Genomic DNA, 21276 nt, shown 5'->3' on the forward strand with positions numbered 1-21276 from the left:
AACATAACTGGCAGTTTGCCAAATCTGATTTGATGTCACCATATATATTGAAATTTTTACTAAAATACTTACCACAGTAAGCTCCAATCGTAAAGCGTCCTAAAATCATCATTTCAAATGATCTGCAGAGTTTAGACAGTGCCATCAAGCCTCCACCAATGAAGGCCAGGAGATTACTGATGAGCATGGCTTTCCTCCTATCAAAACAGACAATATACAATCATATTAAATCCAGTAAACTATAAACCTCTCTAAGTATCCAATATTAGGTGTGTTCAACTTCATACAGTAACTATTCTGGGATGTTTTGCATCAGATCAAGCAGGAGCTCCTTGCTCTTTGCTCCTCAGTGCTCTTCGCCTTGTAGTATTTATTCCTCACAGGAACGTTAAACTGAATGACTCGGTTTAATATCTGTGTTTTGAACTCATCAGCTAAATACGGACCCCTTCTGAATTAAATTAGAGACAATGCATATTGATAGTTTTATAGTTATAGCATATAATTGGTTATATCATTGGTTATAGGTGACGTATAGAACTGAAAATATTTAACTGAATTTAATAGTTTTATTTGTATAGGGATTTTAATATTAGACACTGTCACACTGACGATCAAGCAAGTAAGTTTATTTGGTTCTGTGCCTCAAAGACATGAGATAATTTGCAAAAATTACCTTATTGATGTGAATGCGGCCCAATTGGATGCAAGCAAGTAAAACAACCGCTTGAAAAATTGTTCATTATTCGGTTATTGTACATATTGCACAACTTATATTGTGAAAAAGATTTATTTTGCAGACAACATTTTTCATGAAAATGATTTCTACTTAGATTACTTAAACATATAGATTTTTTTCATATTGTCATGTTATGTAATGGAGATTAGGACGGATGCAAATGCAGTTAAACAGTTTTATTAAAGGATATAAAGACAAGACAAATCCAAATCAGTAATCCAAAGCATGGTCCAAAAACATGCAAAAGGTCAGGTGATTGGCCAACAGGCATAGATAGGGTGAGGCAATAATCAGAGTCAAGAAACGAGAAATGAGGTCAGAGAACATGAAACGAAACGAGAACAAAGAACAACCGCTTGGTAAGTGAGTTAAACTTAATACTAAGTCTTAGTCTTAGTGTTTAAACAGTCTCTTATATACTGTGGTGTGAGTGTGTGTGAGATTGGAAACAGGTGTGTGTGATTAGAATTCCGAGAAGGTGAACGTGTGTGTGGGAAGTGTAGTCCATGGCGGCCACATTTGTAGGCCGCAGTGCAGGATGGAAAATGTAGTCACTGGTTTGCTGTGACATGACAGAACCCCACCCCCGAAGCGCCAAAATACACTCCCTCCCCTGGCGGTCCTGGCCCTCTGGGCAAAATGTCTTCACATGAACCGTGATACTGAGCGGAGTCCACAGCAGGGCAGGAAGGCAGAACGACGTCCTCAGCGGAGCAGGAAGGCAGAGCGGCATCCTCAGCGGATCAGGAAGGCAGAGCGGCATCCTCAGCGGAGCAGGAATTCAGACCGGCGTCCTCAGCGGAGCAGGAAGGCAGAGCGGCGTCCTCAGCGGAGCAGGAAGGCAGAGTGGCATCCTCAGCAGGACAGGAAGGCAGACCGGCATCCTCAGCGGAGCAGGAAGGCAGAGCGGCATCCTCAGCGGAGCAGGAAGGCAGAGTGGCGTCCTCAGTGGAGCAGGAAGGCAGAGCGACGTCCTCAAAGGACCCTGGTGTAGTGGCATCCTCGCCAGTGTAGGGAAGCAAAATGGAGCTCTTGTCTGCAACTTGGTCATCCTTGTCAGCAGACTGGGGCGTGAGCAGAACTTGGTCGTCCTTGTCAGCCGACTCGGGCATGAGCAGAACCTGGTCATCCGTGTCAGCAGACTTGGGCGTGAACAGAACCTGGTTGGTCGTGACGTCGACTTCTGGAGTGAGCAGAACCTGGTTGGTCATAATGTCAGCTTCAGGCATAAGGAGAACTTGGTTGATCATAACAGACTCTGGCGTGAGCATAACCTGGTTGGTCATGACGTCGGTTTCAGAGTGGAACTTGGTGTGGAAGGTCACATCAATCTCAGACTGGGACTTGGCTTGAGTGGTCACCTCTTCGACCTCAGACAGGAACTTGGCTTGAGAGGTCGCCTCTTCGATCTCAGACAGGAACTTGGCTTGAGAGGTCACCTCTTCGCCCGGGAACTTGGCTGTAGAGGCCATCTCTTCAAACTCAGACATGAACTTGACTTTCTGCTGGAGTTCTGAAGATGAGACCGCCTCATGGGTCTCATGCTGGAGCTCTGGGGATGAAACCGCCTCGTGGATCTCATTCTGGAGCTCTGGAGGTGAGGACACCACGTTGACCTCTGGTTAGAGCTCTGCAGGTGAGACCACCTCGTATGTCTCGAGCTGGAGCTCAGGTGTTGAGGTCGCTACATTGACCTCTGGGAGGAGCTCGGCAGGTGAAACCTCCTCGTGGGTCTCAGGTTGGAGCGCTGGAGCCGAGGTCACCACGTTGACCTCCGGCTGGAGCTCTGCAGGTGAGACCACCTCTTAGGTCTCAAGCTGGAGCTCTGGAGGTGCAGTCGCCATGTTGACCTCTGGTTGGAGCTCTGCAGGTGCTCTCTTGTGGAGCCGTTTGCGAGTATGCCAGCTGCTCTTGAAACATCCCTGAGAGCAGAAATATGACCCCTGGATCCCACGTTTCTTGCATGTGGGACACTGTAGCTGGGCCTCTTTTCAGCAATGCTCAGTCTTGCAGGTCGGTGTCACCTCCACCACTGCCCTGTCGGCCAGAGCCTGAAGCTGAGCTGTTGAGGCTGCCCTGTCAATCCATTCGTAATAGGTGTGGAATGGCAGGTCAGCCTTGTTCGACACACTGACTCCCCTCAACAGTTGATCCACGTCCTTGCTCTGCCCTGGATGCCCAAACTCCTACAAGAATAGTTCTGCAAACTGTGTTACATTCTGGAGGGCACTTGACCCTGTACTGGTCAGATGCTCCGCCCAGTCACGGGCCGGGCCATAAAACCGGTACAGCATGAACCCAAGCCACTGTCGCTTGTCTGGCTTGGGGTGCGCTAGGCTAGAGAAATGCATTTGGCTTTGTGCCTTTAAAATGTAAATAATACATGTTAAAATAGTATTTATATCGCTATGGAATACACATTTACAAGAGGGCAATAATGGCATTATTTGCATATACTCAACAAAACACAATATACAATACACATAGTAACAAAAGAAAAAGAAATGGAAATAGAAATACATGCTCCATCAGTATTATTCCGCACTCTAATGTGCTCACATGGTACATGAAGCCCTCTCACCTGCCAAGCCACTCTGAGATGATTCCCATGCAGAAAGAAGAGAACATGCCTCCGATAGAGAAGATGGCTACTGAGAGAGACCAGAGAGAAGTCAGTGTAGACTCAGGAATGGGATTTGAGTAACGGTGTACCCATGTTGAATTATACTCGTTCTCAATAATCTGAGGAGGAACAGAGGAAGATGTGGAGGAACATTACATTAAATATACAGTATAAAAGCAAGAGTAACATTTGTTGGGAAAGAAAAAGTGATGGCTGAGTTACTTGTCAATTAAAAGGATGAGCCAGGCATTCTTTTATAGTACTTCAAAGTTATAAAAATGTGTGTTGACACATTATGACAATACCTTATTTACATAGTGGTGTATTCATTTAGATGTGGCCTCAACAGTGGAGGAAGACATGTTCTGTTAGACAAAATTGTACTGTGATAGTACTTTGAATATTTCCTAACAGAAAAAAAATTCCATGCTTTGTGACTTTTGCACACAAACAGTGTGTTGTGTGTTTATATACAAGTGTAAATACCATTTCTGTCAAGAGAACTCATTTACATGATATTAATTTTTTTTAATATACGTATATATAATAGCATTAAGGCTACCATTGGTATGTGTGAGTGTGTGTGTGAATGGGTGAACGAGAAACAGTGTAAAGCGCTTTGGAACCGCTAAGGTTAAAAAAGTGCTATATAAGTGCAGACCATTAAGCTATTTATTATTAGATATTTATGTAGTCTATTTTTTCCAAAAAAGTAAACCAACATTCAGAAACCAGGTGGATTTTTTTTACACCCTTCCTACTTCCACAATCATTAAGACAGAAGTTAGCTGGCTGGTGTTACTAATGAAATGCACGATTAGATCATCATCAAGAAGTGTGACTACCTCTATAAAAGCAGAATTGGTGTTTGGTGTTCTGGAGCACTCAGGTGTTTGTCTACATCATACAAAGGAGAAAGGACATCTGCCATGACCTCAGAGAAGCAATTGTTGCTGCTCATCAATCTGTGGAGGTTTACAAGGCCATCTCCAAACAATTTGAAATTCACCATTCTACAGAAGGATTGTTTACAAATGGAGAGCCTTCAAGACAGTTGAAACCTTCCCAAGAGTGGGTGTCCCTACAAATTCAGTTCAAGGTCAGATTTAATGCTCAGCGATACAAAGAAAATCCCAAGAGCTACATCATTTGATCTACAGGCTGTAAGAACATTACATGTTTATATTCCTAACTGCACAATCAGAAAAAGACTGAACAATTATGGCTTTCATCGAAGGGTGGCTAGGAAAAAGCCTCTTCCCTGCAAAAAGAACATGACAGCATGATTTAGGTTTGCAAAACTGCATCTGAACAAACCACAAATGTTCTGAAATAATATCCTTTGGACTGAAGAGACCAAGGTGGAGCTGGCTATAACCAAACACAGCCTATCACCACAAACACCTCATACCATTGTTAAGCATGTTGGTGGAAAAGTGATGATTTGGGCTTGTTTTGCAGGATTCTGGAAACTTGCAGTCATTGAGACAACAATGAGCTCCACTTTATTCCAGAATATTCTTAAGACAATCGTCAGGCCATCTGTCCAGCAGCTGGGCCGAAAGTGGTTCATGTAAAAAGACAATGATCCAGCAAATCGACATCTGAATGGCTAAAGAAGAAAAAATCAAGGTGTTGGTATGGCCAAGTCAAAGTCCTCAGACCTCAAACCCATTGAGATGCAGTAGTGGGATCTTAAGAGAGCTGTACATGCCCACAAACATCAATGACCTGAAGCAATGTTGTAAAGAAGAGTCGGCCAAAATTTCTCCAAAATGAGACCAATAAACTCCTACAGAAAACGTTTACTTCAAGTTATTGTTGCTAAATATAGTTCTACATGTTACTGAATTATAGGGTGTACTTGGTTGGTTTACATTTTGGAAAAAATTACTACATATTGAAATTTGTTTTGATATTTAATGTCACCTGATGTTATTTGTGTGTTTACAGAAGTTAGTGAGGACCACACAATTGTTATTTAGGCCCTGATATATAAAAACATAGAATTTGTATATTATTAAATGAAAAAGGTTCATTTGCCTTAACAGTCCAGACTGATACCTTAAATTATAGTAACAACAGCTGGGATGAATATTATCATAGATATCCTATGTATATTAAAACATGTTCATTTTATACCAGGGTGTTGTAAAGTAAATATGGTATGAGTTTGCCAGTAACTTATCACAAAAGCAAAGGGAACCATGAATATGTATGACGTATGGAAAGGAGACTGAAATAATCAGTTGATCAGTTGAGTTCATGGTGATGATCAAAATAAAATGTTCATTGGCAGGCGCTTATGAAGGATAGAACAAAAGGACTCATTCTGAAGACAATTAGTACAGTGCATTATAAATGTTCTTCACATATAGTAATTCATTCTGCTTCATATTTGCTGAACACTAAAGATCTTTGGTATCTCAGTGTCTTAATGCATGCATTACACCTGCCTGTAAGAGTTCAAGAGGTTTTCCCCATTACACCATTGTGACTGAATGTTTCTGAATGTGACTCCTGAGCATGAGGGCTGCATGCATGTTTGTCTGTCTGTGGAGCTGTAGACAGTTGGGGAGATATTTTTGGTGTCTCTTAACACATAATAGACACCGCCACACAAATCCAGTGTAATGTTGATAATACAAGCTCCTGTATCTTCACTGTTTTCTATATTGTTATTACATATATTTTATTACTCATTTACTTGTATCTTGTAAATGTGATAAGTAATGTGTCAGTGTAAATGTGTAAATGTGACCAATGTCGAACATACTGCATAAGTGGTGATGATCGATACCTCTTTAACCCTTAATACAATTAGTTGGAATCACACATATTTTAAACCTAGACCTAATCTCCATTTATATTTTAAGACTGCCATGGCATTATTACATCAGGCTGCTGTTTATTTCTATTTAGCTAAAAAACTGTGATCCAAAAAATACAAGCTAAAATTAATGGATGTTGTGATGGCTCGATGACAGAGTTGTCATCATGCAAATCTCCATAGTTTCACCTGTGCTGGATTCTGTGTATTTGTGTGATTGAGAAAACATCTAAAAGCCTATGAGTTTTTACAGTCTGTGCACCTTCAAGACAGATATTCAACTTAACACATGACACTTTATCTCTAGAATATCAATAATGGCGATTCAGCAACTGAAGAATTTTTATAGGAGTAAGCACTGGCCTAGCCCAACCATTTGATACTGATTAGTGGTTATGAAGATTTTTTTTTAAAAAAAGGAAAAAAAGATGTGTGACCCTTTCTAAATTCTAATCATTAACAAGTCCTAAACAGTGCTAAAGATTTTATTTGATTATTATCATGTATAAAATCAGTCATATTGCTTTAACAAAAAGAATTATAGCATTTACTGACATTCTAATAACAAATGTATTAACGTGCGGCATGTAGCAACATGAAGAAGCAGTGGTTATACCTGTTTGATTACCAACTTTTACAAAATCAGTCAAACTGATCCATCAAAACATTACCTTCTGAGGAGCATTGATGACTCCGATATTGTATCCAAATTGAAGAGAGCCCAAAACTGCTGTGAACACTGACAGTGCAAGAGTTCCAGTTATTCTCTGTAGAACCCACACACACACACACACACACACACACACACACAATCTTGAGTAGAGGTTATTACGTTATGTCATAGGAGGTTATGAATCAACAAAACAATTTGTATCATGGAAGTACACTTATAAAAATTAATATAGTTGTAACAATACAGCAGAAACATCACAAACATTGCACAAATTGTTTTTTTTTAAAAAATGTTCTATATCAAATGTGGTATTGTTTTAACACCTCACTATAATATAAACAGACTAATCATTCTAATAGTTCTGTTCAAAAATACAAATAAATAAAATAACAACAAAAAAAAACCCACCTAAAATTGCATATGAGCATGCCTATACTTTTACTCTAATAAAAATGCAAGGCTCAGTGAATATGCATATATAAATTACAACCCCAACACTTCCTCCACTCTCCTGTTTATGTTATGCTATTTGATATGGACACACATCACACACTGGAGAAATGTCACCTTGTATGTGTGAACCTCAGACTGACTCAGAGTCCTAAATGGAAACATTTGTTCACCAAAATTACTGATTTATCAGCATGGAACAACAGTGTTTACAATGTATCAATATATCTGTATGGTACTGTAGCTGTGTAGCACAAGCAGACAGCTAGTTAAATGCTAGCCAGTAAACTAGCGCGCTTTGTTTTGTATATGTAAGTTTAACACAAGTGGGTTTTCAGTATCTGAAATTCAATTTGCACTGTTTTATATGCAATCTATCTCAAAACAGTAGCCAAACTTGAACAAAACATAGCATTGGCCTAACAACCAAAGTTTTATCACTAACCAAGTTAGTTAGCCAGCCACTGCAGCTGAAAGTGTCTGTTTAAGCACATCATCCTCTATTAATATCAGGCCACAGTATGTTCAAGTCCTATTTCGTGAATCACAAACATAGTTCAAATCTAGCGCATATATATATATATATATATATATATATATATATATATATATATATATATATATATATATATATATATATATATATATATATATATATATATATTCATGCATTCAGACATTACATTTTTTTTTTACTTTTTTTTTTTGTCTGAGAATAGTGTTTTATATAAATAAAACCAATTATTATACAGGTGTTCCTACAAATGATTTAATCAAATCATAGTAAACCAATAGAGGTAGACAGTATAGGTATAACACTGTGTAATAGATAATAAAAGTGTAAGTGAAATAGGGAAAAAATGGTGTATTGATTAGTCTTTAATGTTTTTCATTAGACCACTGCTGTTTAGTTTGATGTTGTGTGTTCACTGGATCTTCCACACCTGTCCTTCTACTGAGTGACACCAGTGCAAGAAGAGATGCTCTATGCTAAGCAAGGCACTACAGCTTTAGACAACTTTATTTTGGCAACACAACTGCTTTTGTAGTCTCTCCGGGGCTGACCTTTGCAGTTATGATGTTTACTATCTATCGCCATAGCCACATATATGGTGTAAAAATTCTTATCGTTACATACTGAAGTAATTTATTACAATGGCCATTTAATGAATGTTAAAATAATGAATATGAAAGTACACTTTCTTTGATTTGATGTGTTGTCATATGCTGAGTGCTGGAATCATACGTTTAAACAAGAAAAAGGCAATGACACATAAAATCAGGACCTATTACTTGGACAGTAATAATTTCCATTTTTCACCTCTGGAACTTGACCATACAAACTGATTTAATGTTCTACAGGAAACATTTTATATACATGTATGTATATCTGATGTAGCATCTGCTTATTTTTAGTGCTTTAGATTTGCCAAAGTTGTGTTGCTGTCTGTCAAGTGTGATAAATATTATGTTTAAATAACGTTTGACTTTAGCACATGAGACTATGTACATGTCTAATTAATACCCTCTAAATTGAGAGTATAATAATCATGTCTCCTTTCCACAGTACAAACGAACTCTTGAAGCTCACAGCTCCAGCATATTTGACTTCTAGAAATGTGCTGTTACCCAGTAAGTTTTAACTCGTTAAGCAGGTCCAGAATTAGGCCACGTACATTTCCTTTTTAGTTTCACTGTCGTTACAAAACAGTTCCTAGCAGTTCCTTAATAAAAAAATGCTTTACGATGAATAACTGTTATATGGTGGGGATTTAAAGAATCAATAGCATGTGCTTAACCTCATTCCTTGTTGATGCTAGAAGGTTATATAAATAAATATCCCATTTAAACACAATACTGCGTACTCTGCGAACAGAACAGCACTGACCAGTCTTACAAGCCTGCTCTCCTTGTGAAGGTCACTTTCTTTATATAAGTAAGGGCCTGACATGTTTAAAGTAGTAGTAGTTAGGCATGTACAAATCACATTAAGAGTGCAGTGCAAGATTCTTTTTTAGAGTGAAACCCAAGCAGTGATTTAGGTATCAAAAAAGTAATTCATTAATGAGGTTTTCAGAAGCCAGATGAGTTATTTCCAAAAGGTGACTGTATCAGTGTTAGTGGGCGGGGCTATTGCTGTGTGCCCTGTATGTGTGGAAGAACTTACTACACGCTAATTACGCTTAGGACAAAATACCACATTTTTTTCAGAATATGTGAATGAAACAAAGACAAATAATAATAATAATAATAATAATAATAATAATAATAATAATAATAATAATAACACCACGTAGTTTATGATTGATGTACACAATACAGCATACGTGCACATATGGTAATATCTTTATTATTATTGTGCAACTTTGTTATTAAGTTACAACCGCATTAATCAGCCCCTACAATAATAATAATAATAATAATAATAATAATAATAATAATAATAACGCTACTACTACTACTACTACTACTACTACTAATAATAATAATAATAACGCTACTACTACTACTATTACTCCTACTAATAATAATAATTATAACGCTACTACTACTACTACTCCTACTACTACTACTACTACTACTACTACTAATAATAATAATAATACCTCTCCTCCAAGCTGCTGAAATCCAGGCGGCATGGTTGAATCTTTTCTGCTTTCTCGTTTTTCCTGAGGTCACCCCCCTCCCACATACAAGATCCACGTGGAGAAATTAAATAATAAAAAAATTATTCCAGACCAATTTATTTAAATAGTCTAGCGTTAAAACTAAGTTCTAGGAGAGTTCACACGGTAAGCGAAAACGTTATCTGTCTGTGCGTCCAGTGCGCGCGCACTTTGGCTTGTGCGCGTCCTCGTGCACCTGCCGCCGCGCTGTTTAGTGCGGAGCTGCACGCGGTAATGCCACAGCCGGTCATCTTCTTTCCTGTTCTTGTGCCGAGACTTTGTCTTGACCTTCTCTGTCATTGGCTGAAGGAGCGAGGGGTGTATTATGTGCGCGTACAGTACGGTGAGCGACACAGCCGTGAGCCACAGGCACTTTTTTTTTTTTTTTTTAACCACGACCACAATGAAGAGAGAGAAGCTGATTCGTGCTTCTTTTTAAATTAAAGGGACACTAATGCTTTCTAAAATGTGTACTTTTTTCAAACACATGCAATTACACACAAAATCATATGAAGAGGTACAAACACGAATCCTAACTCTAGTCTTGGCCTTTTGTACAAATTCAGTTACTAATTGGCAAGTGTTGCACTGGATTTCTAAAATAGAAAATTGGTCCAGGTTCAAAAGGTCAAAATGCACCAGAAGGATGAGTGGCAATGTTCCCCTGCCATGTAGTTAGAACTTCAGGCCAAGTGCTTTTGACACTGCTGATGGTTTGCCATTGTTTGTCTTTCACTGCACATAAATCCCTTACTATTTTAGATGCATGCCAAAGGGGTCACACACTGAGCCAACCCCCCTTCTCCTCAACTCACCCCAATCCCACATAAAAAGCCTAATCCTCCCACATGGCATACATAACAGGTGTTCCTTCGATTGTGGGTTGTACCACTGTAGTCTCAGAGGACTGGGGTCAGTGAGTTTCAATGCTTCGGAGAAGTCTTACAACAGTGGAAAATGTCAAGACTGGTTTTGTCTCTTACTGCCCTCCGCATGCGTCCACATCATGCCACATTTTCCTTTCCACCTCCTCTCTTTTTCGAGCCCTGGCTGTCCTGTTGTCCCTGCCCCCTCCCTCCCTCACATGATGTGTCCGGATTCAGAAGGAGCAACTAAACCTGACACCAGTCAGCTGAAGTGAGGGCCCCAGTCAGCGTCATGTGGGCCTCACTCACTAAACCCAGAGAAACTTAACACCACCTACCCGCATCGGTAATGAACAACTCACAGTTCAGTACAGAAATAAGCAGCAGCAGGACAAACACAAGTGACAATTTGAAAAAGTGTAGCAAAGTGAAGCTAAAGTTACATCACATAGAAATCATGCCATTTTAGTTCCAGCCTGAAAGGTCAAGGATAGACTAGAGGGTCAAAAAAAAGGCAAATGTACAGAATGAACCTCTTATTCTCTCTCATTCGCTCACAGGCTCTCTCTCTCTCCCGTTCTCTCCCGTTCTCTCCCTTTCTTTCTCTCTCTCTCTCTCTCTCTCTCTCTCTCTCTCTCTCTCTCTCTCTCTCTCTCTCTCTCACACACACACACACACACACACACACACACACACACACAGTCAAACAAACAGGTTATGTGACTGCTGCTCAAACAGATGACTGCTTTAGTCAGGTGATGGAAATGCTTTAGAAATATTTATAGTCCTCTTCATAGATGACGACACCAACAAAACACTCTGCAGGGACTATATATAATACCTCTTAAAAACACAGTTTTAACTTTGAGTTTCAGGGATGTACTGATTGGGGCAAGATGGCTTAGTGGTTAGCATGTTTGGATTGCACCTCCAGGGTTGGGGTTTGAATCCTGTGTGCACGGACCTTGAATGTTCTCTCTGTGCTTCGAGGGTTTCCTCTGGGTACTCCAGTTTCCGCCGCAGTAAAAATACATGCGGACATTGATTAACAACATGCGGCTGACTGGCATTTCCAAATTGTCTGTAGTGTGTGAATGTGTGTGTGTTATTGTGCCATGTGATGGATTGGCAAGGTGTCTTCTGCCTCGTGCACCGGGTTCCCTGGGATAGGCTCAAGGCTCCTTCACAACCCTGTGTAGGATAAGCGCTACAGAAAATGGATGGATGAATTTAAATGGATGCGACTTAATATTAATTGACCACAATGGGATGAATTACAATATTGAGAGGAAACCATGCTGTCACCACTCTCAAAAAATTGATTATAAATAAAGGTTGAGCACAAAAAAAGCTTATTCATTCAACTTCCATAACCACTTTATCTTCGTCAGGATAACCAGCTTATCCCAGTTGCAGTGGATCTGGAGCCTATCCAAAGAACACTACAAGGTGGAAATACACCCTGGTTTGAACACCAGTGCATTTAATTATTTATAGATTTATCTATAAAGTGGTGTATCTTTTAAATCTCAAATGACCAAATTAGAAAGTACTACTCCCATATATAGCTCTTTGAGTGTTAGGCCTATTGTGGCAATAAATGCAACATTTGCCTAACCTTCTTACTGCTTATGTATTACACTTACAGTATATTTAATCATTAATAAATAATATACTGCAGAAAAAGTATCATGACTAACAGCGGCATTAATTTTGCAACAAGACTTTACCAGCAACTTTTGTAGTAAATTATAAAGCATCTATCCATACCGCTTATCCTACACAGGGTCATGGGGCAGCCTGGTGCCTATCACAGGGAACTCAGGGCACAAAGTGGGGGGACACCCTGGATGGGGTGCCAAACCATCACAATCGCACACGCATTCACATACTAGGGACATTTAGGAAATGTCAATCAGTCTTCAGTGCATGTCTTTGAATTATGGAGGGAAACCAGGTTATCCTGAGGAATCCCCCATGATTGCGAGGCAATCGTGCTAACCACTAAACTACTGTACCCCCACATTAAAAATACATTTAAGTAGGTAGTCATTTAGTGTACAGTATTTTTTTGTAGTCAGTCCAACTGCCAACTTGCAAATATTTTGCCTAGCGTCATGATGTCTGATCTGTAGTTGCTTTCATGGCTCAGTCTAGCTGTGTGCTTAATAGGACAACACAACACAGACACACGTGCGCTTTTGAGTAGTAAACCAGTTATACTTTTTCTTGATGTTTTCAAAAGCAGCAAAAGTTGTTTGTTGTTGTTCCTGGGGTTTTTTTTTGTGTGTGTGCGTACTTCTACCAACTTTGCATAACATAAACCATTAACATTATGTGACTCTTTGTGATAAAGCAGAGCTTTTTGTTACATGATGATGGAACACAAGGTCACGTGATATGGAATGCTCTTTGGATTAATCTAACAGACATGAGTGTACAGCCCTGTATCTTTGTCCCCTCACCCCAAATATATATATATATATATATATATATATATATATATATATATATATATATATATATATATATATATATATATATATATATATATAATTCTACTGAATCTTTATAACTGCAGCTGGTTCATTCGCTTTAACGCTTTAATGTTTAAATGTTTAATTCCACACTCAGTTAATGAATGCAACATTTACTTCCGGAACAAAGGCCACTGCGAAAGTGGGCGGCCACGGTTCGTTTTGAAAGATGTGTGGACAATCCATGGACCACATTCACTGACATATCTAAAATAATGACTTGTATTGTCGGCTAAATGGAAAACAATCCCACATTTCTCCAAGTTTAAAAGTAAACACTTATTGAGTGGTGGCCGCTGATTGGCTGTATGAACCACGTGTCTTGCCCCGCCCACTGTTTGAGGAAACTGTTCTTCACGTTGTCGTTGTGTACTGTAGTGAGAGACAGCTGTATAAAACTGTTTAAAGCTCTAGAGTCACATAGCGCTCAATGAATCTTTCTTCCAGACTTCTTCTGTGACTAAACGCAGAACTCTAAAGCGGTTTCTCTCTGGGAGTCAAAGCTCACTGGGAGGCGAGGTAAAACTTTTTGAATGAAAGTGAAACGCGAGCAGGCCACACAGTTACCGCAGAGTAACCAGGAAGTAAAACACGGCGCGCGAGACGCGTTCGTTAAATTAAATTAAGCAAATTACCCTGGTAGAATAACGTGTTTTTAGTGCTTTTAACCGCACTTTTCACGCTTGGAGGTTAGTCATGCGCTGTTATCAGGAAACGAAGCGGTAGCTATCTGAGCCGTCTTTGTTATTGAAGGGCCTTGTTGCCTCTCTCAGCCTGGGCCTGTTTATCATAACCAAATGTAAACCGCAGGCTGGTGTGAGTGTGTCCTTTGTTTCCTACAGGCATTACTCCTTATATTACTGACATATTTATATCACCAGATACACACGTACATGAATCATGCGTGTGTTTGTGGGGTTATATGTGCAACAATCTGCCCTCGTGTCCGTCCTTGTGTGGTTTTTGAACTGGCTGCACTCAGGCCTGACAGATTAGGGGACATGATTAATGATTTTATAGTCGTTCACAGTTTTCCGTTTCCTTCCTGTGTTTACGTCTTAAACGTGTCTCTGTCTGTCCATCATTAACACGTGTTCAATTCTTTCTTTAACTTTAGATCTTCGGACAAAACCCACCCAAATTCACCCAAAGTCTTAATGACACCAGTTCATAGGGCTGGGCGATATATCGATATTATATTCATTTCCTGATAAATGATCACGTGATAGACTTCTGAGATATCGTTGGTGTGTGTATGTATGTGTGTATATATATATATATACACACACGTGTGTGTGTGTGTATGTGTGTGTATATATATATATATATATATATATATATATATATATATATATATATATATATATATATGTGTATGTATGTATAAAATGTGTGTATACGTTTTTAATAATTGCAAATTAAATGGTACTGAATCTTTTTTTTAGGCATTAAATAAAAGTTTTTTTCAAACTCAGTTTAATGTGTTTTTTTTGTTTGTTTTGTTTATTTTATGTATCATGTATAGTGGAAATGTGCTCAGTTTTGTGATATATTTTTGTCATATTGCCCAGCTCTGTTTTCTGAAATGATTGTATAAGCAACAGTGTGTGAATTTAGATGATATTCAGTACCTTGCAGGTTGTGGATGTTGAGTAATTGCATTTTTAAAAACGTTTGTCGTACATGGGGAATCTTGTTTTAATTTTATCATTTCCACTTCAGCTTGCTCTGTGTGTGTGTGTGTGTGTGTGTGTGTGTGTGTGTGTGTGTGTGTGTGTGTGTGTGCGCGCGCATGTGTGCGCATTGAAGGTATAAAAACCCCAAAACCTGTTGTAATAAGGGTTCTCATGCAGATGAAAGCATTCATACATGTGCGGAATTTTTTTTTTTTTTTTTTTTTTTTTTTTTTTTTGCTCCGTAGAAACTGTCACTTTGTGATATAAATCTTAAGCATTTTAACACTATTTGTATTAACACATCTAGGCAAGCATTTAAGTCATTATATTTTCTCCCCATATGTTGTAACTACCAATTGGACTATTTGTGTCTCCTTGCAGTTCCCATCGCCTCTGTTTTTCCAGTGACGCTTTCTGAACGTGCATGCCTGCAGTGACCGGGATCAGCCATGAGTGAGCTGGAGATGACCCTCCCCTTGAGCCAGGACAACTTCGAGCAGCTCTGGAGTGATGTGGGCTCTAACATGTGAGTTAACACACAACATGGATTGGATGGGATGTGGGTCTTAAGTTCAGTCTTCTGTGTTAATTGGTGAACCAAAACAGGGCTGGAGCAATTATAAGTCACAGTTTTAAGAAAGGAAATCCAACACAATAACACCCCGTGAGTGTTATCACCACAACTACTACCCAGATATCTCAATCAAGCCTGAATTGACAGTGTCTGCTGTTTTCCAGTTGTGATGCTCTCTTGGGTTGTAGATGTAGATTTTTTTATGATTGCCATGAATACTATTTATTTAAATATTGTGTGTATGTGCTATAAAAATAAGCAGATGACAACTTGAGTGAAATAATTCAACGCATACATCTCTCTGTCTTGTAGCATACTGACTGTTACAAGGTGCTCACACACGATCTTCCATAAATGTTAAATAACTGTTCATCATATCAGTGATAAAATAATACCTTAAAATGAATCAGCATCTTCTGAACAGTCTGATTCTGTAACTGGGCCAGGTGTCAAACTAGAATGAACCTGTTTCGCAAAGTACCTTGTAACTCTTTATTGATTTATTCATCTGTGTTTATGTATAGGGGTTTGAATCACCTGCTTGCAGAGCTGCCAAGAGCAGACAGTGATGCCTGGCTCACTGCTGTGAGTTTTGTTTGTTTGTTTGTTTGTTTTTGTTATTTTCCTCCCCTCATCCTCTAGGTTTCAATTGTCACTAACTAGCACCTATAAGTATTCATGATCACAGTTGGACAGTTTCTCCATGTTCTCTTTTAACTTGGAATATTTCTTGATGTTAACATGCTTTTAATTTTATAGGCCTTGCCTGATGGCACCTTCAATGAGAACTTTGATGACCTTGAACTCCCTGAGGCCCCTGAGAGCACTGACGTAGCTGCTGTAATGTCTCCGGCCCTGGACAGCCTGCCCCCTCCAGCTGCAGTGGTACCTTCCACTAGTGACTATCCTGGAGAATATGGCTTCCAGCTCCACTTCAACCAGTCCAGCACAACCAAGTCTGTTACCTCTACGGTTAGTTGGGAGGGGCAACAATGCTGTATTTTATTGTCTTACTAAAAGTTATAAATATTTATTTATCAAGTAGGCAGGTCAAAACAAAGGGTGCAGTTTAGACCCGTAGCACTGAACTTGTGTGGCAATATAAAATTATTCTCATGACCACGAGCAATTAATCTGACAGATTTCTTTCATGCCATATTCTTGTAAATAAGAAAGATGGTTTAATCTGTTTTGGATTAACCAGAGCTGCACAATCATGTAGGTTTTCTCTTTTCCTTGTAGTATTCCAAAACTCTGAATAAACTGTATTGCCAGCTGGCCAAGACATGCCCGGTTGATGTCTTGCTGACGAAGGTTCCTCCTCAGGGAGCAGTGCTCAGGGCCACCCCCATTTATAAGAAACCTGAGCATGTGTCGGAGGTGGTGGTGCGCTGCCCTCATCACCAAAATATCGCTGAGAATAATGAAGGTAGTTTCTTTTTTTTAATTGGGCACAGCATTTCTTTAGAAGAATCTGGAGGTCATCTAGGCATGTGCCAGTATTTGTTTAGCTTACCGAATACTATATGTCGGGACGCTTTTATGAAGATTTAAAGACTGTTTAAAAATAATTTAAACTGTACAAGAAATGTTGTGATTTGTCACTCAAATCTAGCAATTGAGGTTCTCGAAATATATGTAAAATGCAATTATATTTTGACTTTGTCAGTGATCAACAGTTGTGTCTCCCTGGCAATGTCAGAAACTTGTTTCAGGTACTAATGTAAGAAAAGCAGGAAGGAGTGCCAGAGTGTTAAATTTTCACAATGTGTCTATTTAACCCATCACAAGTCAACAGTATGATATATTGACATGACGTATTGGTGCATTTTGGACATATTTCTAAGCATATTGGGAGGATTAAAAAGCAGCACTGACCAGTGTCATAATTTGCAAGTATGCAAAAATGGCGCTCTTATCGCATGTGGTTTAATATAAGCTGTACAGTCCTAACTTTGAACCAATGCACAGTGATGCACTAAAACTTTTATGCTCAGTGGTGCATTGTAAAATTCTAGCTACATGCAGTTGCTTGTCACACATAACCAGCAAGAACAGTGCACCAATGTACATAATTGGCTCAGCCACATACTATATTCAGGTTTACAGCATGAATCGATCAGCATGAAACTGGGCTTTTTTTTATTGTTATTTTTTTTAGGCCTTATATTTTTACTGTTCTTCTCACAGGTGTGGCTCATCGCAGCCATCTTATCCGTGTAGAGGGGAGTCAGAGGGCTCAGTATCTAGAGGACCCCAATACGAAGAGGCAGAGTGTTACCATTCCCTATGAGGCTCCTCAGGTAGTTTGTTTAATGAAAATCTAAACGTGAAGCAAGGAGTTACTCCATTATTATATATGGATGTATATTTGATTCTGGCTATGTCTAGCATTTTTAAACCATTTTAATTAGTTCCCGATTGGATTTGTGTTCTGGTCTTGAGATGTGTGTCAATGTTTTTCCAAGTAAATAGATAATAATCCTCTTGGATATGGTGCAGTCATAGTTTCATAAAGTGAGGGTTTTTTTTTTTTTTTTTTTTTTTTTTTTAAATATTTTATTTATTGGCAGATGGATAAAACATTGGCTCTCGGAACCATCACTTCTTTGCCTCTTTTTGTCTCCCTGCCTGCAGCTGGGGTCAGAGGGCACCACCGTTTTGCTGAATTTTATGTGCAACAGCAGCTGTATGGGAGGCATGAATCGCAGGCCCATTCTTACCATAATGACTCTTGAAACACATGAGTGAGTCCTGCTATGCTCCTTCATTGATCTTTCCTCCACTCTGTTGCTGCTTTAGCCTTGTAAATTAACCATAAATGTCTATTCATTATTGCATCAGTGGGCAGGTTTTAGGTCGACGTTGTTTCGAGGCCCGTGTGTGCGCCTGCCCTGGCCGTGATCGCAAGACCGAAGAGGAAAATCCAAACAAAAAATCTTTGAAGACCGCCACAAGAATGAAGAGAAGTAAGAGCAAGGGTGGGCAAGTTTGGGAAATGGATAACATGAACAGCACTTATGACAGCCTGTACAGGATTTTACTGAGTTTGTGATTGTTGTAGCCAAAAATGCTTGATTTTGCTGTGGCTTTTTTCTAAATTTGTGATGCATTTTGCAGGTTTTTTTTTTTTTTTTTTTTTTTTTTTTTTTTTGAGAATTACTTGAATTGGCAAAACTGCAATTGTATGAAATTATTTTGCACAATCGGTGGCTTAGTGGTTAGCATGTTCGCCTCACACCGCCAGGGTCGGGGTTTGATTCAACGTGGCCCTGTGTGTGCGGAGTTTGCATGTTTCCTCCGGGTACTCCGGTTTCCTCCTCCAAACCAAAGACATGCATGGTAGGCTGATTGGCCTAAAGTGTCCGTAGTGTGTGTGTGTGTGCGTGCCCTGCGATGAATTGGCACCCTGCCTTTTGCCCGATGCGCCCTGGGATAGGCTCCAGGTTTCCCCGTGATCCTGGAAAGGATAAGCAGTATAGAAGATGGATGAATGGATGTTTTGCACAATCTTTTGCAGCAATGTTTGTTGGTAAAAGACATGTTTGCAGTACTCATGTTCAACACCTGAATCCAAGAGATTTGGCTGAATGTGCATTGGGATTATGTCACACGGCACATCATGGACCAAATTTGTGGAACATCTGCGGTAATTTTGAAAAATTGCAAGCTCCTCTGAATATTGTGGTTTGCTTGATTTTGTGTTCATTTCTGCGATTGTGAAATCCTGGAGGGACTGATATGAATGGGGTTTAGGCTAACCTCTCATCCTGAAATAGGCTTCTGATTTTTGCCTGATTGCAGTTTTCCTTTTTTAAATATCATGATAAATGATTTAAGTGTCCACAACATCTTGTCTTGTTTACACCAAGTCTTCATACCCACCACATGAAATTGTTTTGCAAAATAAATAAGGAGTAGAATTTTTTTTCCCCCTCCTTTCTCTAGGGCTTCAAAAAACAAACAAACTAATACACCAAGAGCCTGGACATGAAATCTGCTTGTCCTGCTTGTCCAACCCTAATGAGCCTCTGCATGTGAATGAGCAGTTTAATTTTTATTCTGAATTGCTGTGGTTTTTTTGTTTGTTTTGTTTTTGTTTTTTATAATTCACTTCCCCCCCCTTTCCTTGCAGAGTCTCCAGGCATGGAATCTCAGGTCACTCCTAATGCTGAATCAAGTAAAAAGATCAAGATGGACTCCAGTTCTGAGGAGGAAATCTATATTTTGCAAGTGAGTGGAGAATTAAGCAGCCTTTCACAAGCACTCAACTTTATAATCTTGTTTCCTGGGAATAGAGTTACAATTTATGTGTTGGTGAAGTCATACAGAATAACTTTTAATCTTTCACCATAGATTCGTGGGAGAGACCGATTCAATATGCTAAAAACAATTAATGACAGTTTGGAATTAATGGACATAATGCCTGCTGCAGATAAAGACAAATACAGACAGAAATGGTAAGAGATCTCGTACGTCCTTCAGGAAAATTATATCCAGGTGACATGACTTAAGTTTGCCTGCATTTAAGCTTCAGATCTGACCCCTTCCATTTCATTCCTTTCAGTACCTTCAAGAACTTGAAAAAGTGTGGAAAGGACCCTCAACAACTAAGCCATGGGAAAAGGCTCCTTCAGAAAGATGAGAAGACAGACACTGACTAAAATGAGTTGTTCTGTTTTGTATTATTTTTTTTGTTGTGTGTGTGGGTTTTTTTTTTGTTTGTTTTTTACATTTTTTTTTTTATAAATACCTTTTTCTGTTCAGCGTATTCACTGCCTTATTGAAACTTAGAGATGGGTGACAAGTTAAAAGAATAAACAGCCAGCCTAAACAACTTCAGTGTGTATGGTAAAGATTCTATAGGTTTCTTGGAACTGTACTAGAGCAACAGATCACCATTTCCTCAAAATAAATTGGTGGGGGTTTTTTAGATTGTGGTATTGATTTAGTGACCCTTCACTCTAAAAGGACAGGTGGACCATAAGGCCACAAAAAAGCCTTCACCCCATAACAGAGCTGCAGTTTTCCCCTTGAATTTGTCACCTGTCTATGCTGTAAGCTTTCGTAGATTTTATCAGTGCTCCATTTTGTTCCTACATTTTGATGAAAATACTTTGTGATTAGTAAAATGGATTAAAATTGCAGTAATGGAGAAGCTTTTATCATTAATGCTTTGCTATAGGTGATCATGTGCTAATTGTCAGTTCTCTCAGGTCAGTTTTTGAAGTGGGCAGATGTTCGAGTATTTTTCTATGTTCATGTATTTTTTTTTTAATTATTATTTTTTTTATTTACTCTAGACATTCCAGATATATTTTTTACATGACAAACCAGTTTTTGTTATTCTGATGTTTACGAAGAACTGCTTTTTTTTTCCTGCCTTTTTTACTGTAGGCACACTTCCTTGTTTAGTGATAAGTACAAGTTAAGCCATGTTTATGTTCACATATGCAAATCTTCACAGCAGATCATTTGACTGTACTTTTTATATTTTTGCTATATGAAAATTGAATATCAAGAAAGCAAATAAACCAATAAAAAGACAGCTTTGTGTCAGTTCTCATTTCTAATAAGTAAGGCTGCTTGTTCTGCAGTCTGTCCTCAGATAAATGCAAATATATTTATAACTATTTCCCTGT

The 21276-nt window shown here is 39.0% G+C and overlaps 2 protein-coding genes across 3 annotated transcripts in view; one reads left to right on the top strand and one right to left on the bottom strand.

Moving 5' to 3' along the window:
* The window catches only part of LOC108267905 (solute carrier family 2, facilitated glucose transporter member 4), a 19668-nt gene extending 9390 nt beyond the window's left edge, over positions 1 to 10278 (bottom strand). Inside the window, exons 1-4 of the mRNA XM_017472411.3 lie at positions 9922 to 10278; positions 6864 to 6959; positions 3321 to 3481; positions 73 to 197 (exon numbers count right to left, since the gene is read on the bottom strand). Of these exons, the coding sequence (XP_017327900.1) occupies positions 73 to 197; positions 3321 to 3481; positions 6864 to 6959; positions 9922 to 9954 (415 nt within the window). The 5' untranslated portion in view covers positions 9955 to 10278. The remainder of the gene's footprint in view (positions 1 to 72; positions 198 to 3320; positions 3482 to 6863; positions 6960 to 9921) is intronic.
* A 3431-nt stretch (positions 10279 to 13709) lies between these two features.
* LOC108267915 (cellular tumor antigen p53) lies at positions 13710 to 21182 on the top strand. 2 transcript variants are annotated; one of them, XM_017472433.1, is made up of 11 exons: positions 13710 to 13903; positions 15442 to 15586; positions 16159 to 16219; positions 16394 to 16606; positions 16877 to 17063; positions 17825 to 17937; positions 18272 to 18381; positions 18479 to 18603; positions 19770 to 19867; positions 19991 to 20094; positions 20202 to 21182. In XM_017472433.1, the coding sequence occupies exons 2-11, from the start codon at positions 15510 to 15512 to the stop codon at positions 20296 to 20298; spliced, it is 1185 nt and encodes a 394-aa protein (XP_017327922.1). In that variant the 5' UTR covers positions 13710 to 13903; positions 15442 to 15509; the 3' UTR covers positions 20299 to 21182. The 2 variants fall into 2 exon arrangements, with proteins under 2 accessions (XP_017327922.1, XP_053537279.1); XM_053681304.1 differs by lacking the exons at positions 13710 to 13903; positions 16159 to 16219 and having other exon boundaries at positions 15469 to 15586.
* The last annotated feature ends 94 nt before the right edge of the window (positions 21183 to 21276 follow it).

Source organism: Ictalurus punctatus, chromosome 7 (assembly GCF_001660625.3).
Source record: "Ictalurus punctatus breed USDA103 chromosome 7, Coco_2.0, whole genome shotgun sequence".
Taxonomy (NCBI): domain Eukaryota; kingdom Metazoa; phylum Chordata; class Actinopteri; order Siluriformes; family Ictaluridae; genus Ictalurus; species Ictalurus punctatus.